Genomic DNA, 19,267 nt, shown 5'->3' on the forward strand with positions numbered 1-19,267 from the left:
AAATACAGGTACTCACACCCATTTTGATCCTCGGACTCATACTCTCTCTTGCATCGATCTCTCAGTTTGCTCTTCCTCCGCCGCATTAGACTTCACTTGGTCTGTTCTCCCGGACTTACATGACAGTGATCATTTCCCAATCATTCTTACTTCCCCTTCATATTCGCCACCTCTTCGCACCCCACGCTGGCAATTTAATCGGGCAAATTGGAACCTTTACTCACACCTAACTGTTTTTAAAGAGGTTCCTTCTTCGTCCTCCATTGATGAGCTTTTACACCTCTTCTCGTCCTCCGTTTTCACCGCAGCTTCTCATTCTATACCCCAAACTTCGGGCAGGCATTCTCAGAAATGCGTGCCTTGGTGGTCTCCTGCTTGTGCTCGTGCAGTACGTTTGAAACGCGCTGCATGGGGCAGGTACCGGTACAATAAAACCACAGAGCGACTCCTTGATTTTAAACAGAAGCGTGCGATCGCTCGCCGTGTCATCCGTGACGCTAAACGCACTTGCTGGCGAGATTATGTCTCCACCATCACCTCTGCTTCCTCTATGAGTGCAGTCTGGAAAAAAGTACGAAAACTGAGTGGTAAATATTCTCCTGACCCGGCTCCTGTTCTGCGGGTTGCCGGTGTTGATATAGCAAACCCACTAGATGTTGCCAATGAAATTGGCAATCATCTGGTCCGTATTTCTCAGGGACTCCATCTATGCCCCTCATTTCTTTCCTCAAAGTCTGCCAGAGAGTTAGCACCCTTGGACTTTTCTTCTCTCAGAGAAGAACAGTATAATGTGCCTTTTACACTTCAAGAACTGGAGGCAACACTCTCAGCTTGTCGATCATCGGCAGCTGGGCCCGACGACATTCATATTCGTATGCTACAACATTTACATCAGTCAGCCCTTGCAGTCCTATTACGCCTTTACAATCTTATTTGGTCACAAGGAGTTCTTCCACAGCTATGGAAATCCACCATAGTTCTCCCTTTCCGCAAACCAGGCACTACGGGACATGAAACCTCCCACTATCGTCCCATTGTTCTTACCAGTGCAGTTTGCAAAGTAATGGAACGCCTAGTAAATAGACGTTTAGTGTGGTATTTAGAGACACACAACAGCCTCTCCACTCGTCAATATGGCTTTCGTAAGGGACGTTCTACCATAGACCCCTTACTACGCTTGGATACGTATGTTCGTAATGCCTTTGCGAATAACCACTCAGTTATTGCCATATTTTTTGACCTTGAGAAGGCATATGACACAACTTGGAGGTATAATATTTTAGCCCAGGCCCACTCCTTAGGCCTTCGAGGCAATCTACCATCCTTCCTTAAGAACTTTTTAACTGACAGGCATTTCCGTGTTCGGGTTAATAATGTGCTCTCCCCGGACTTTATCCAAGCTGAAGGTGTCCCCCAGGGATGTGTTCTGAGCACAACACTTTTTCTCCTTGCTATTAATGATTTGGCCTCTAGTCTTCCATCAAATATTTGGTCATCACTCTATGTTGATGACTTTGCTATTGCCTGTGCAGGCGCTGACTGTCACCTCCTTACAGTTTCTCTCCAACATGCAGTCGACCGTGTTTCCAATTGGGCCACCACACGTGGGTTTAAATTTTCCAGCACTAAAACCCACCAAATCACTTTCACTAGACGCTCTGTCATCTCCGATCATCCTTTGTACCTCTATGGCTCCCGTATCCCTGAACGTGATACAGTCAAGTTTCTGGGCCTCCTCTTTGATCGTAGGTTATCCTGGAAACCTCACATTACCTCTCTGAAGGCAACTTGTCACAGCCGGCTGAACCTTCTTAAAACCCTTGCTCATCTTTCGTGGGGAGCTGATCGTCGAACCCTCCTTCGCCTACATTCCACCCTTATTTTATCGAAACTTGATTATGGTGACCAGATCTATTCAGCGGCATCTCCTGCTACTCTCTCTAGCCTTAACCCCATTCATCACCAAGGATTACGTTTATGCCTTGGTGCTTTCCGCTCTTCCCCTGTCGAGAGCCTCTATGCAGAAGCGAACGTTCCATCCTTATCCGATCGCCGTGATGCCCATTGCCTGCGCTACTATGTACGCTCTCATGATCTCCGCAATTCTTCCATTTATAGAATGGTCACTGATATTAGTAGACATTCTTTATTTGTTCGCCGCCCCTGTTTACTCCGTCCCTTCTCTCTTCGCCTTCATTCGCTCTTGTCTTCTCTTCAACTACCACCTTTCTATGTACATGTAGCATCTCACTTTTCCCTACCCCCCTGGGAAGTTCCAGCTGTTCAAGTTTGTTCTTTCTCCCTCCCTTGCTCGAAAGCCCAACTGTCTACGGTCGCTTCCCGCTCTCTTTTTCTTGACCACTTTCACTCTCATTCTCATGCCATTGCTGTGTACACAGATGGCTCTAAGTCTTCTGACGGCGTAGGATTCGCAGCAGTGTTTCCGGACAGCGTCGTACAAGGGCATTTACTATCTTCGACTAGTATTTTTACTGCTGAATTATATGCCATCCTTACAGCACTTATCCGTATTGCATCTATGCCTGTGTCATCATTTGTGGTTGTCTCAGACTCCCTTAGTGCTTTACAGGCTATACAAAAATTTGATACACCTCACCCCTTAGTCCTCCGTATCCAACTTTGGCTACGCCGCATCTTTACCAAGCATAAAGATATTATTTTTTGTTGGGTCCCTGGTCATGTTGACGTACAGGGCAATGAACAGGCAGACACTGCTGCGCGGTCAGCAGTACATGACCTACCAGTTTCTTATAGAGGTATTCCATTTACGGACTATTTTGCTGCAATATCTTCCCACCTTCACACCCGTTGGCAACAACGTTGGTCTACTATGCTCGGCAACAAACTTCAGTCTATTAAACCGAGTATAGGTTACTGGCCGTCTTCTTATCACCAGTGTCGAGGTTGGGAGACTACTCTCTCCCGTCTTCGCATTGGCCATACTCGTCTTACTCATGGATATCTCATGGAGAGGCGTCTTGCTCCTCTCTGTGAGAATTGCCAAGCTCCATTATCAGTCAGCCACATTCTGTTGGACTGCCCACTTTATCAACGAGCACGCAGAATTTACCTCTGTCGTCGTCTTCGCTCCGCTGCTCTCTCTTTACCTTCCCTTCTCGCTGATGGACCCACCTTTCATCCGGACTCTCTCATTGACTTTTTGACAACGACTGACTTACTTCACAAATTCTGATACCTTCAGCCCTTTCTACTTCAATCTCTTGCTACCCTCTACCCCCGTACTATCCCCTGCCCCGCTGTTTTCTGTAACCTGCTGATCATCCCCCCTCCCTTCTGCCATCCAATTCCCTTGCTTCCTTCCCTACCCTGCAGCGCTGTATAGCCCTTGTGGCTTAGCGCTTCTTTTTGATTATAATAATAATAATAAGCTTCAACCTAATTTTATATAGTTAAATACAGGTTCACATCCCTTTATCTGAAACCCTTGGGGCCTGTACTGTTTTGAATTTCAGACTTTTTTGAATTTCAGGATGATTCTCAATGTCACCACATGGCAGCGTGACCCAACATGGAGATGATTGACGCTCCACACTCCATGCAAAAACTTCAGTTTTTGGAACTTTTCAAATTTCAGGATTTCGGATAAAGGGACATGGACCTGTACAAGTATTTCTCCACAAGGAAGTAGAACAGAATTCTTCCTCCATAAGCCATGTGTGTCATAAGTGGCAACTAAAATATCGGGCGCAAGGGGCTAGTAACCCCTTCTGTATGAATTATTAAATTTAGTAAGAAAAACTTTGGTTTTTCTTTTTGGGCCACCCTGCCTCGGTGGGATAAGGCTGGTTTGTTGAAAGAAGAAATACAAGTATTTTGTCAGCTACTAGGTTAACACTGAGGGAATATATTACAAACTTACCTGTTCTTCCATGTTAGAAATATTCAAAGGAGGGTACAGCTCAAGGATTAATGTGTCAACAATTTTGGACACTAGTTTACAATCTTCATACAACTGGTCAAGCTCTTTGACTTTATCAAGAGTGGCACATGACCCATTCTTCTCCAATGCTGCTAACACTCTCTTATAAAGTATCTGAAAAAACAATGCAATAATAATTAATGAGAAAATGTAAGTCCCTTGATATTTCATATTGCTAAACACAGCAAACAAAAACTACAATAAAATCATAAAAAAGGCCCTATATCACTCACTCATTTACCCCTATCTCTCCTATGGAATTTGTACATGGGGCTCAACAACAATATATCATCTCAGACCATTAATTATCCAACAAAAGGCTGCAGTACAAATAATAAATTCCCACTCCAGGCAGTATACTCCACCAATATTCAAAACTCTAAACTTACTCACCGTACAAAACATCCATACTTATTATTGTGCCTACTACATACATAGAACACTAAACTCACGATATAAACCCTCCCCTCAAAACCTCCCCTCAAACCTCCCCTCAAAACCAAATAAATACTGAATAACTGAACCTTATAAATTGTATATCTTAAATGTTTCTCACAATTATATCACATAAATGTTAAACCTAAAACCCAATCTAACTTTATTATTTTTTAAATACACTACCTAACAGAATACTCCATTCTACTGAATTTACAACAATGCATGCAACCATATGACCTGTCTTTGTAATACTCACTTGTGCTTTATAGTAATCAGTTTACATTAATGTTTTTCACTGATTTCATCATTGCTTAGTTAATCTTAAGTTAATTTTAAGCCAGCCCGTAATGCTATGCATAGTATAAGTGGCTTTGGCATGCTGCTCTTATCTGTATTTTTTTGTACCTCTGTATGTGTGCTCAAATTATAAATAAATAAATAAATAAATAAATAAATAAATAAATAAATAAATTTCTCCTTACCAACCTCAATGGAACACATGACCATAACACAAGGCACAGATCACTCTTTGATGTTCCCCGTGTCCATCTCACTATATGTAAAAACTCAATTCACATAAAAGGCAAATACACTACAAAAATAGTTCTACATGACCATAATTTTTAAAGGGGTGGACCGGTAAGCCAGTGAAAGGCCTCAGTCAGATGACCAAAAGCTCCAAAGGCGGGTCATCATCTGACTAAGACCCGTGTCAGGAAACATTTGTCCCGTTTCCTGACGAACCTTACCTAACCTAACCATAAAAGGCCCAAAAATCTGGAATTCATTACCTGTGAATATAAAAGAAATACTGTCTGTTTATCAATTTAAGACTCTTCTTAAAAACCACTTACTTAACCACAACTAAATAAATATTGAATCTCATAAATGTATAACCTAAGACCCTATCAAACTATGATTTTTTTTAATTACATTACCTAATAGAATACTCCATTCTTTTGAATGCACAGTAACTCATCTAATTACCATATGACCTGTTTCTGCACAACAAATCATTGATTTTACTCGATCTGATTCGATTATATTATACATTGTTATGCTACAAATTTGTACAACTTTAATGCTTCTCATTTGAAATACTTATTTGTTCTTCATGTTGTAATTTGTTTACTGTAATTTTTACCACTGAATATATCATTGCTTAGTTAATCTTAAGTTAATTTTAAGCCTGCCCATAATGCTCTGCATACAAGGTGATTTTGACATGTACACCCAATCACTATACTTCTTTGTACAGCTGTATCATGTCCAAATAAAAAAAATAATAATAATAAAAAAATAATATATGCTGTCAAGGATGCAGATAGCAACAGTAGGTTTTGAAGGATAAAAAAATAAAAATTTTACGTCAGTGCCTGATGATCTACGAGGCATACAACTAACACGCTTTCATACTTCCACTGACTTCTTGTAAGGGAAAAGTTCAACAGATAGGAGTAGCAATATAGTAACAATAGTTTCATTACCGGCTACTAGTTAAGGTAGGGTAAGTCACGCTCCTGCCTTTCTTCCCCCTCCCCGAAAGTGATAGTTTCATTGCCGGCTACTAGTTAAGGTAGGGTCAGTCTAGCTCCCGCTATCCCTTCCCCTCCCTCTTCCCCCCCCCCTCGAAAGGTGACGTATGGGGCTCTGGTCAAACAGTAAATCACTCGACTCACAGCTCCCAACACTACTGTAAGTACATGCCTGCCTTGTATTCTAGTGGATTTATTGGTTAAAAGCTTCACTTTTGACCAATAATAAACTTAGTCCTTTCAGTCTTGCTCTAGGTTTACTGTTGTAATAATCACCACGTCTTTTGAGTAATGTGCACTGCCATGGAAAGTGATTATTTAAGCAGTGGGTAACCTGTCTATCTTTTCAGCTTGGATGACAGTGAGGGTCACCTGTCAATCAACGAGAAGAACAGGAGAAGGACTAACGTCCAGAGACTTCCCCATTTTGGATCTAACTATCTGTGTACCTGTATGAAATTGCAGGACGTAACCCCACATCATTGCAGCGGTAAAGAACCTGCTTTCCTGTCATCGGGATACTACTCACGGCGTTAATCTGTGAAGAACTAGCCAGTGGTGGTCACCAACACCTGCGACCCCCCCCCCCCATCATCAGCAACGGCTACGATTTCAACAACAGTGTCACCAACACCAGACACCCATATACATATTAGCGTTGAATTCAGTTATCATTTATATTTTTCATTTTTCATTTTCTTTAATGTAGGATTAATATTTCATATTTAAGTGTTTTATATTTTATATTTTCTATATATTAAAGTGTTTATGTTTGTCTGTTATTATTTCTTTTTCTATTCACTAATTTTCCTGAGGAGGAGTCAGCCTGAGTAATACTGACTGAAGTTGTTACAGGGCTGAGTAAGCCTTCACAAGTGGCGACCTTGCCAGGATCAACTCTACTGAATCAAGATTCAACTCCATCTCGAATCTACCATTGGAACTTCAACGCCGCATACCACAGACGGTTACCACCAGCCATGAGTAATCATTCTCTATGGTAGGACTACGGTACAGGTATTTAAAAGATTTGGTGATTGTTATAGTCTCAATTTATTGTAAGTCAAGTCAGGCAGGATATAATAGTTAATTCTGCCACTTTTTCATGTGAGCTTGAAACACTTTGGAGGATTAGACTCTAGGGACCCGAGATTTTCCAGTGACAACTTGTTTCATTGAGCTCTTTATTATATCAAGGGAACTGTCATAAGACACGCTTGATTTGTTGGTGAGAAGACTGGATGGTCAAGGGACCCCATTCTACTTACTGTTTGCTCGGAGCCAGCATAGAACCCTTCGTTTTCGTTAATACATATTGTTTAATTGAAGCAGGGATCAAGCCCTCTGGTTTATTTACAGTTTGAGCGGAGCAGGAATTGAACCCTCCGTTTTCTTTAATACCCGTTTCATTTCCCCTGATAGTTTAAGTTATTCTTGCAAGTATGGATGAATACCAGTTTTGGATGAACGCTGGAAGTAAGTTAGGAATAACAGGGAAAAATTTAGAATCTTTCATTAGTGATAAGATCCAGGAAAGACTTGAAAGAGAGAGAATTGAGAGAGAAGAAAGACAGTTAGAAAGGGAAAGAGAAGAGAATAAGGAGAGAGAGAGAATCAAAAGAGAAGAGAAAAAGGAGAGAGAGAGGGAATTGAGAGAGAAATCCGAGAAAGACAGTTAGAAAGAGAGCGAGAAGACCAAAAAGAGCGTGATAGACTTGATCGTGAGGAAAGAGCTTGGGAACGTGAGGAACAAGCTAAGATACGTGAAGAACAAGTTAAATTAAGAGAACTTGAGGAAAGAGAAAAGGATCGCGAGCTCGAAAAATCTCGCCTTGAATTAGAGAATAAAAAGTTAACTTTTACACAACAACAATTAGAGGAAGGAGTAATGGAACAACGTGCAGCTAGTACACATATTCCAACACCTAATTTACCTCCCTTCACAGAGGGGGAAGACATAACTTCTTACATTATCAGGTTTGAAAATACCGCTACCCTCTGTGAATGGCCTGCTGACACCTGGGCTACCAGGTTAGGAATGTTATTTTCTGGTACAGCCTTAAATATCTATGCAACTTTGTCGCAGGATATCATATGTAATTATAACCTACTGAAGAAGGCAATCCTTAAAGCATATCAAAAAACCACTAATTCTTACAGGAAAGATTTCCGTTATGCCACCTTACAGCCTGGCCAGAACTTTCAACAGTTACAGGTAACACTCTTTCGTTTGTTCGACTTTTGGATAGAGAGTTCAGGAATTGATCACAGTTATGAATCTCTTCGAGACTTCATGGTTGCTGACCAGTTCCTGACAGCTCTTCCTCACCAAATACGAACATTCATCAGAGAACGTAACCTGATTAAAGCTGAGGAAGTTGCTGAGGCTGCTGACCTGTATGCTGAGGCTCACAATTCCTATAAAGACCTAAAGGGATTGAACCCTAAGGGCAAGGGTTCACCAGACCTTAAGAAATCAAAGCCTCTAGTGGAAAGTAAAATGACTTCTTTTATTCCTGTTTGTCATTTGTGTGGTGTTAAGGGACATAAACGTCCAGATTGTCCTTCTAAGAAGGTCCAAAAAGTTGGAAGATGTTTTAAAGACTGTAATGACCAAGCACCCTTCTGTTCAGGAACAGTTAATGGACTTAATGTATCTACCATTTTACGAGACACTGGATGCACATGTATAGTAATTTCTGATAAGCTGTTCCCTAATCTTAAAGAAACTCATTCCTCTGCTATACTTTCAGACTACTTGGGCCGTACAGACACTTTTCCTACCATCCGTTGTTACATTAGGTCTAAATGGTTCACAGGTTGGTCTGAAGCCGTACTAGCTCCCATCACTTCTTGCTCCGTACTAATAGGTATTGTAAAAGGTGCCATTCTTCCTTCTGAGGTTGACCTTTCATCACCAAAGATGGACATAGGTGTTTCAGATACTCTTCCTGTAGAATCGGAGAAGCCCCTCTTAACCCTTTGACTGTCGCGGTCATATATGTACGTCATAGGAGATACAGTGTTTGACGTATCTATACGCATAAATTCTAGCGGCTTCAAATCAAGCAGGAGAAAGCTGGTAGGCCCACATGTGAGAGAATGGGTCTCCATGGTCAGTGTGCACCATATAAAAAAAATCGGGGAGCCAGTGGTGCATTGTGGGAATACCATTTCAGTCGTCCTTTTTCAGCATGTCTAGCGGTAAGAAATATGTGACTTCCCTGCAAATCTGGGACTCTTCTCTTCCCAAGTGATGCTCTAACACAGATGGAAGTGTCAATGAAGATCAATTTCATGATTTCGAGGAGTTTGAGACCAAAAGCAATGGAGGAGGTGGAGGAGGAGGAGGAGGAAGAGGAGGAGGAAGAAGAGGAGGAGGAAGAAGAGGAGGAAGAAGAAGAAGAGGAAGAAGAAGAGGAGGAAGAAGAGGAGGAGGAAGAAGAGGAGGAGGAAGGAAGGAGGAAGAGGAAGGAAGGAGGGAGGAGGAGGAAGGAGGGAGGAGGAGGAAGGAGGGAGGAGGAGGAAGGAGGGAGGAGGAGGAAGGAGGGAGGAGGAAGAAGGAGGGAGGAGGAAGAAGGAGGGAGGAGGTGGGAGGGAGGAGGAGGAAGGAGGGAGGGAGGAAGGAGGGAGGAGGAGGAAGGAGGGAGGGAGGGAGGAGGAGGAAGGTGGAAGGTGGAAGGAGGAGGAGGAGGAAGAAGAAGAAGAAGAAGAAGAAGAAGAATAAGAATAATAATAATACCTAATACCTAATAATAATAATATGTAATAATATGTTCCCTTGAGGCATGAAAACAGTTCACCCCATGACAGTGACAAGATAAGGGGAGATAACATCTGATAAGAGCTGACCTTTGATGAGCGTAAACGAGGGTGGAGGGAGGGGGGCAGCTGTCCATCTGTCAAGAGCCAGGAGGAGGAGGAGGAGGAGGAGGAGGAGTAGGAGGAGGAGGAGGAGGAGGAGGAGGAGGAGGAGGAGGAGGAGGAGGAGGAGGAGGAGGAGAAGAAGGAGGAGAAGGAGAAGAAGGAGGAGAAGGAGGAGGAGGAGGAGGAGGAGGAGGAGGAGGAGGAGGAGGAGGAGGAGAAGATGACGACGAACAAACATTTGTCTGTCTGTCTATTTGTCTGTCTGCCAAACTCCCTGTCTATCTGTCTAGCTCTGTCTCAGAGAGAGCCACAAGACTGTCATCATCACGTTTACTCACATCTTCAAGCAGAGTATAGCACTTTGTCTGGATTTTTTGGGTTATCCTAGGTAATTTACACTATGTATAGTTGTATTTATGTGTACCTGTGAGACAGAGATAGACAGAGAGAGAGAAAGAGAGACAGATTGAAAGAGATAGAATGAGGGATAAAGATAATTAGATAGAATGGAGGGGGAAGCAGCATCCGACCCCATTGTTTTGACAGCCGTAGGGGGAGTGAGTAATGAGACAATATGTCATTTTGACAGCTGCCGACTCCTGACTCAAAACAATTATAAGCCACACACTCGCACACAAGACAAGCTTGCTGAAGGGTGATAATAGCAGTTTTATGAAAGTATCTAGTGACTATATATGTGTATATATATTATAGAAACCAGAAGCAAGAAGGGAAGGCAGGAATGAAGGAAGGACTAGATGAAAGGAAGGAAAAAAGTAATGAAGGACAGATGAAGGAATGTAGGAAGAGAGGTGGAATGCCCTCCAGGTAGCCTCCAGGTAGGAAAGGAATGAAGGAAATTAGGAAGGAATGATGACACACGACCATTTACCTAGGATAACTACATAACACAACTGCCTGCTAATACTTTGAAGAAAACTGCTCAGACGAGGTGTTTTGTCTTTGCACATAAAAAAAAATTCAACAAAAATGCACACACACTGATTTTATGTGTGAGAGTGTAAAACACCACTGTGTATGACACCATGTTTTATGTGTGAGAGTGTAAAACACCACTGTGTATGACACCATGTTTTATGTGTGAGGAGTGTAAAACACCACTGTGTATGACACCATGTTTTATGTGTGAGGAGTGTAAAACACCACTGTGTATGACACCATGTTTTATGTGTGAGAGTGTAAAACACCACTGTGTATGACACCATGTTTTATGTGTGAGGAGTGTAAAACACCACTGTGTATGACACCATGTTTTATGTGTGAGAGTGTAAAACACCACTGTGTTTGACACCATGTTTTATGTGTAAGAGTGTAAAACACCACTGTGTATGACACCATGTTTTATGTGTAAGAGTGTAAAACACCATTGTGTATGACACCATGTTTTATGTGTGAGGAGTGTAAAACACCACTGTGTATGACACCATGTTTTATGTGTGAGGAGTGTAAAACACCACTGTGTATGACACCATGTTTTATGTGTGAGGAGTGTAAAACACCACTGTGTATGACACCATGTTTTATGTGTGAGAGTGTAAAACACCATTGTGTATGACACCATGTTTTATGTGTGAGGAGTGTAAAACACCACTGTGTATGACACCATGTTTTATGTGTGAGAGTGTAAAACACCATTGTGTATGACACCATGTTTTATGTGTGAGGAGTGTAAAACACCACTGTGTATGACACCATGTTTTATGTGTGAGAGTGTAAAACACCACTGTGTATGACACCATGTTTCACAGAGTTCCACAAGCTGCAGAACTTCTAGGAATATATTCAGTGACTGTATATTGGTATATATATTATAGAACAATAGTAATAAACAATTTTTTGTATTGTTTGTTTTTGTAAACAAGTTTTGTAAACAATATATTGATAATTATGTTTGTGTGCTTATTGTGTTGTATACAACGAGTGTATATATGTACATTGCACCTTACTTTGGTCTCACAGGCCACATAAGTTATGTGAAAAAATAAAATAGTGAAAAAAACAACAAACCTTCAAATACAAGTAAACTAAAGTTTACCGGGTGAGCGGCAGTCGCCGCTGTTGCCATACGTGGCTCATTTTCTGCAAACTTCATGCCTCTATATCTCGGTAAGTACTGATGGGAAAAATTTTTTGGGGACTAAAACAATCAGAAAAATAATCTTAACATTTTCATAAGAAAAAATAATTTTTTTTTTCGAATATTTTGCGACACCAGGAGACACTTCAGGATTGGGCCCTTCGACAGTCAAAGGGCTCCCTTAAACCTAAGGAGTGGCATCGTTACCTACCCTGTGCTTTGTTTGCCATGAGGGAAGTTCCCAGTGACTCATTGGGGTTTTCACCTTTTGAACTTCTCTATGGTAGACAGGCCAGAGGTCCACTGTCCATCCTTCATGACTTATGGACTAATGAGGAGGTAAATGCTGAGGTTCAGTCTTCTTACCAGTTTCTCCTTGACCTTAGATCCAAACTTGAGGAGACCTCTGACAGTTTCGAAAAACCTAAGTTTGTCAATGGACCAGTACAAAACCTATTTTGATTCCAAAAGTCAGAGGAAAAGTTTTAAAGTAGGAGACGAAGTTCTTGTACTTTTGCCGATTAAGTCAAATAAATTATTAGTAGCATGGAAAGGTCCGTATAAGGTATTAAAAATTTGTGGGAAAGTTGACTACCTCATAGAAGTCAAGGGGAAACCTAAGCTTTATCATATCAACATCCTTAAGAAATATTACCGAAGAAATTCGGTTAACTGCCTTAATAACTTTGACTTAGTTTTTCCACACGAACTTGATAAGACAACTGAAGAATGTAAGGTGTGCGTAATTGACACCTCTAACTTAGACTATGATGAAGAACTACATGACTTGGTGACTCTTGACCACTCGGACGCAACCAACATTAATATTAATGAATCTTTGGATGACCATAAGAGACATGAACTACTTCAATGTGTGAGTAACTTTTCAGACGTCTTTACTGATATTCCAGGTGTTACCTCCACGGTAGTCCATAAGATTGACTTAGTGATGGACAATCCTATCAAACGGAAATTATACCCAGTTCCAGTTCACCTTAGGGATGCATTTGACCGAGAGGTAGACAAATTATTAAAACTAAAGATCATTGAACCTTCAGTATCTGCATATTGCTCACCAGTAGTCATGGTTAAGAAGGAGGATAATTCATATAGACTTGCTATTGATTTCAGAGGCCTTAATGCTATAACTCGGTGGGATGCTGAGCCTATGCCCTTAATAGATAGCGATCTACACAAATTTTATGACTCTTCCTTCTTTTCAGAGATTGATATTGCGCAGGCATATCATCAAGTAATGTTAGATCCTTCTTCTAAGCAGTACACCGCTTTTCCTACACACCAAGGACTGATGCAGTATAGAACTATGCCCTTCGGTTTGGTAACTGCCTGTGCTACCTACATGAGACTGATGAGAAAGGTCTTGGGTAATATGCCAAATGTTTCAGTTTATTTTGATAACATTTACGTAATGACATCCACGTGGTACGAACATATCCAAACATTAACATCAGTTTTGCGTAGGTTACGCTCACATGGCCTCACTGCCAAACCGAAGAAATGCTTCCTTGGGTATAACAAGATTAGATATCTTGGACTGATACTTTCTAATAACTCTCTGCAGCCTCTCCCCAGTAAGATCAAAGCTTTATTAGAATTTAAATTCCCCAAAACCCAGAAGCTTTCTTGGTTCTGTAAATTTTTATGCACGGTTTATCCCGAACCTTACTGATCTTACAGGCACCTTATCTGACTTCCTTAAAAAGTCTGTGAAGGAACCTCTTGAACTTTCCGATGTAGCTCGGGAAAAGTTTAATGAGATTAAAAGTATCTTTTCGAAAGACCCTATACTTAAGATTCCTGATATTAATAAAACATTTTGTTTGAGAACTGATGCCTTCAATACTGGCTTAGGTGCAGTGTTACTACAATACCATGATGGTACTCCCTTCCCTGTATGCTTCCTAAGTCGGAAACTCCTTCCCGCAGAAACAAGATACTCCACAATAGAAAAGGAATGTTTAGCACTTGTGTGGGGTATCTCCAAACTTAAATTTTATTTGCTGGGAAAAGAATTCATTTTAGAAATGGACCAGAAACCTTTGATATACCTAGAAACTTTTAAGGGAACCAACAGTCGCCTCTTGAGGTGGACATTGGCACTCCAGGCTTTTAAGTTCCATATTGTGTATATCAATGGTTCATCCAATTATTTCTCTGACTGGTTAAGTCGTGACAGTCAGTAGAAGATTTGTTGCCTTACGCGACTTCCACATGTTAGAACTTTTTCCTCGCCTATTCTTCTAATACTCCTTGACCATAAGTCTTGGTATGGGGGAGTGTGAGGGAAAAGTTCAATAGATAGAAGTAGCAATATAGTAACAATAGTTTCATTACCGGCTACTAGTTAACCCTTTCAGGGTCCAAGGCCCAAATCTGGAGTCACACACCAGTGTCCAAGAATTTAAAAAAAAAAAATTTGTTATTTTTTCTTATGAAATCGTAGAGAATCTTTTTGTGAAGGTAATAAAACAAAAAGTACGAAATTTGGTGGAAAATTGACGAAATTATGCTCTCGCGAATTTTGATGTGTCAGCGATATTTAGGAATCGGCGATTTTGCCGACTTTGACTCCCATTTTAGGCCAATTACATTATTCCAATCAACCAAATTCTTAGCTATTTCACTAGTATTACTTCTATTCTATCGATTGAGCACAAGAAATCGCCAAGTCAACTGTTTCAACTACAAAATAAAGTGATCGGAAATTGTTAATTTGGCCAATTTAACACAAAGTTCAAAATATTCCAATTTCAAAATAGGGTCCAGAATGAACAATGTAGGCATTCCTGGCACTAAACTAACATTTCCTCTGTTCATTAGTTATGTTTTGAGGCTTTACAAATAAATTCCATTTTGATTTTTTATTCACATAATGAATTTTTATTCACACCAAAAAATAGAAGATTTACTGTTATGCAATACTGTAATAATTGTATAAATATCATCACCATATTTGTGAATGTATATTAGACCCACCAGCTGACGTGTATTAGACGTGTGAGGTCGTTTGTTTACTCTTGAATATCGGCAAAAATTTAACATTTCTGCTACTTTGAGCTCAGTTTCAAGCCATTTCCAGTGCTAAAACCAATCAAAATCATCTCTATTTCTGTAATATCTCTTCCATTCTATCAAATGAGACCAAGAAATGGCAAATACAACTATAAAAAACATACGAAAAAACACTGCAAAGTTGCTGTTTTAATCGAAAAATCATGATTTCATTTTTTTTCTCTCATTATACACAGTGTGCTGCAGGATCTGTTTTATGTGGTGCACACATACCACATAGATGTATTCTCTCATATCTAGGCCCAAATGTACCACTCACAGTTTATCAGAGTGAGCTGAGCTCATGGCGTAGATCTACGGTTTGGACCATGAACGTAAAGCCATAGATCTACGGGACGGACCCTGAAAGGGTTAAGGTAGGGTAAGTCACGCTCCCGCCTTTCTTCCCCCTCCCTGAAAGTGATAGTTTCATTGCCGGCTACTAGTTAAGGTAGGGTCAGTCTAGCTCCCGCTATCCCTTCCCCTACCTCTTCCCCCCCCCTCGAAAGGTGACGTATGGGGCTCTGGTCAAACAGTAAATCACTCGACTCACAGCTCCCAACACTACTGTAAGTACATGCCTGCCTTGTATTCTAGTGGATTTATTGGTTAAAAGCTTCACTTTTGACCAATAATAAACTTAGTCCTTTCAGTCTTGCTCTAGGTTTACTGTTGTAATAATCACCACGTCTTTTGAGTAATGTGCACTGCCATGGAGAGTGATTATTTAAGCAGTGGGTAACCTGTCTATCTTTTCAGCTTGGATGACAGTGAGGGTAACCTGTCAATCAACGAGAAGAACAGGAGAAGGACTAACGTCCAGAGACTTCCCCATTTTGGATCTAACTACCTGTGTACCTGTATGAAATTGCAGGACGTAACCCCACATCATTGCAGCGGTAAAGAACCTGCTTTCCTGTCATCGGGATACTACTCACGGCGTTAATCTGTGAAGAACTAGCCAGTGGTGGTCACCAACACCTGCGACCCCCCCCCCATCATCAGCAACGGCTACGATTTCAACAACAGTGTCACCAACACCAGACACCCATATACATATTAGCGTTGAATTTAGTTATCATTTATATTTTTCGTTTTTCATTTTCTTTAATGTAGGATTAATATTTCATATTTAAGTGTTTTATATTTTATATTTTCTATATAATAAAGTGTTTATGTTTGTCTGTTATTATTTCTTTTTCTATTCACTAATTTTCCTGAGGAGGAGCCAGCCTGAGTAATACTGACTGAAGTTGTTACAGGGCTGAGTAAGCCTTCACACTTCTCTAGGCCCAAGTAAAAACTCTTATTGGTTTGCCTTTGTATGTATTGTTTGTTATGTTTTCTTACTAGAGCCAAAGCTCTCTAATAGCAGCCAGCTGAATCACAATACAACAACCAGTACAGAACAGCTCGGGGCATGGAATGGCAGCCTCTGTGGGTCACCATTTCTTGATGAAGAAAAAGCATTTTTCATCCTTCAGAAACATTTATTCTTGTGGGAGGCATCACACTGAATTGCTTTACAGAAAGAACAAAAAGGCACAATACCATGACTGGAACAATACACAAATAACCCACACATAAGAGAGAGGAGCTTGTGATGACGTTTCAGTCAGACTTGGACCATTTACCGAGTCACAGTGTGACTTTGTAAATGGTCCAAGTTAGACCAAAATGCTGTCATAAGCTCCTCTCTCCTATGTGTGAGTTATTTGTGTATTGCTTTACAGCTAGCCCACCTAGGAGCAAATGCAAAGCAGCTCTTATTGCAGGCTCCAAGCAAGTTCAACACTTGGTCAAAGGATGCCAGCTGAAGCCAGCCAGTGCTAGGCACAAAAATCCTGAACACTGGATTCATACTGTGCACCAAAGAAAGCAACCACCAGCAAGGAATCATGCATAATTCCAAGCACAACCCCACCAATGATATTATATAGAAATCATCTTCCCTAGAACAATGGGCTAGTAACCCCTTTTCCTGTAAAAATTACTGAAAAGAATACGAAGAAGGAAATTGTTTTCTTTTTGGGGATTTTCTTTCTTTTTTGGGTCACCCTGCCATGGTGGGAGATGGCCGACTTGTTAAAAAAAAAAAAAAAAATCTTCCCTAGATTTCCATGGGCACTTTGCCAGGTCACATAGGCATTGTACTCCACAATACTTACACTGTTTGGAAGTGCCATACCATGAGTATTGACTGGAGGTACAGATGGGGTGACACACCGACCTATACATTTACAGTCCTGGTCAAACATCCTGATGGTGTGAACCTCACTGAAGCCCAGTGAAAACATCTCTAGAGTGGTCACTTAGAATCACTGGGGCTCTCCTAAACCTCAAGGATAACTGTGATGAATGCCCAACCAGGTTTTAACAGTTAGACACTGAACAGAAAATCTTTCCTGAGGAGCTCTGGTGAAATCTTGGGAAGGAGATCCCAGGAAATTGAGTAGTCAGATGTGCATAGTGCTCAGCAAAAGTGAACCTACAGGTCAGCTGCATTGCCAGTGAAATCTGGGTTGCTAAGGTCAATGCATCAGCAATACCTTTAGTATCATGGGAAAGAGCAATCAGAGAACTCCTTCACTGATGAATATCAGCTGAAGAGATGAAGCAATATTTATCCAAGTGAAAATCAATTGAAAGCTGACATTAAGGCTGGAAGGAAGGTTGATGGAAAAGCCAGTGTGCCTCAAGTCCTGCCATAGTTCAGACAGACACAGTCCTTCAATGCACTTCAAGGACCAGAGTGAAGAGGCTAAGAATTCCTAGGAACCCAATCAGCTAAAGGCTAGCTCTCTGGAATGGATTAAAGGCATTACCCGAGGTCCACTGTACTTTCCTCGTATGCAACTGGTGATTTTTGCAAAGTATACTGAGGAGTCTTATTATGAAGAATTTAGTGTCTATGGCCTTTCTGAACTTGGTACAGGTGCCATTGGCCAAGAATGCATATACAGGATAAAACACTGATAACAAAGTGGAAGGGTTAAAGCCCCAAAGCTGAATCATTGTTTGTCAGGGAGATCAAAGTTAGGAGAGGAATGTCCAGATCTGGAGGATCAGAAAAACTGCATGTCTGGGAGGATGGAAGCACTCTGGAAGATGTTTTTACTGCATGTGAGTGATATGGCAATCTGTGTCATCCATTGCTGACATTGCATATCTCCAAGCAGACATTAACAAAGTCTTTATATGGGCCTCAAAAAACAATATGAAGTTCAATGATGACAAATTTCAATTACTCCACTATGGAAAAATCAAGGAAATAAAAACTAGATTAGAGTATAAAACAAATTCCAATCACACACAATAGAACAAAAAAACTAATATGAAGAACCTGGGAGTGATAATGTCAGAGAATCTCACTTTCAAAAGAAGATACATGATAATATACACTTGGAAAATCTAAGATAGACTAGTCCCCAGTATGTACAAGGAAATTACTCCCTATGAAAGCAAAAGGCTCAGCAAACAGTGCAACAACTCCCCCCCCACCACAATGAAAAGCTGGAGAGCCATGAGTATGCTAAGAGATAACACAATAAGTGTTAGGGGCCCAAGACAGTTCAACTGCCTCCCAGTATACATAAGGGGGGATTACCAATAGACCCCTGGCTATCCTCAAGAGGCTCCGGAACTGGACAGGCACCTCAAGTCACTACCTAACCAGCCAGGCTGTGGTTCGTACATCGCTTTACGTGCGGCCAGCATTAACAGCCTGGATGATCAAGCCCTTATCCACCGCAAGGCCTGGTCATGGACCAGGACATAGGGGTGTTGACCCCCAGAACACCCTCCAAGTATATCTCAGGAGGTTTGTGAAGTCAAGCACTCCAGGATATCCTCCAGATTTTCAAGAAAACTAAATGGCAAACTCAGTACCTAAAGGATGCAGGCAGAGGGCCAACATGTACACATAAAGAGCACCAGCTTGGGATTAAAGGGCATCACTGCTAAACAGGTAATGAGGAGGGGTATCTTTGAAGAATTACTTGATTACTTCCATATAAACAAAAGAGGAAGAGTGACTGGATGGTGGGCTGCCAAATGCCCTCTTGTGGGTATTTCACAGCCTGCATCTGGAAGCAACACTTAGTATAGTGATATCAATGAAATAAAGTCAGTTAATCAAATGAAATTGCTGGCTCACAGATGGCTCCAACTTCATCCTGTTCCATATTCGTATGTCTCATAATAATAAAAATGCTTTCAAATGAGCTAATGTAGGTATCAGCTCTTAGCTTGTAAATAAAGATAGGAAACCTTAATCTAACCTTATAAAACCTTGTG

The 19,267-nt window shown here is 41.0% G+C and overlaps 1 protein-coding gene across 1 annotated transcript in view; it reads right to left on the reverse strand.

The window, feature by feature from the left end:
* LOC128686576 (cyclin-D1-binding protein 1 homolog) overlaps positions 1-19,267 on the reverse strand; it is a gene marked incomplete at its 5' end in the record, with an annotated part of 41,452 nt that overhangs the window by 10,415 nt on the left and 11,770 nt on the right. Inside the window, 1 exon segment of the mRNA XM_070084292.1 lies at positions 3,902-4,075. Within this exon segment, the coding sequence (XP_069940393.1) occupies positions 3,902-4,075 (174 nt within the window).

This window comes from Cherax quadricarinatus, chromosome 12 (assembly GCF_038502225.1).
Source record: "Cherax quadricarinatus isolate ZL_2023a chromosome 12, ASM3850222v1, whole genome shotgun sequence".
Lineage (NCBI taxonomy): Eukaryota > Metazoa > Arthropoda > Malacostraca > Decapoda > Parastacidae > Cherax > Cherax quadricarinatus.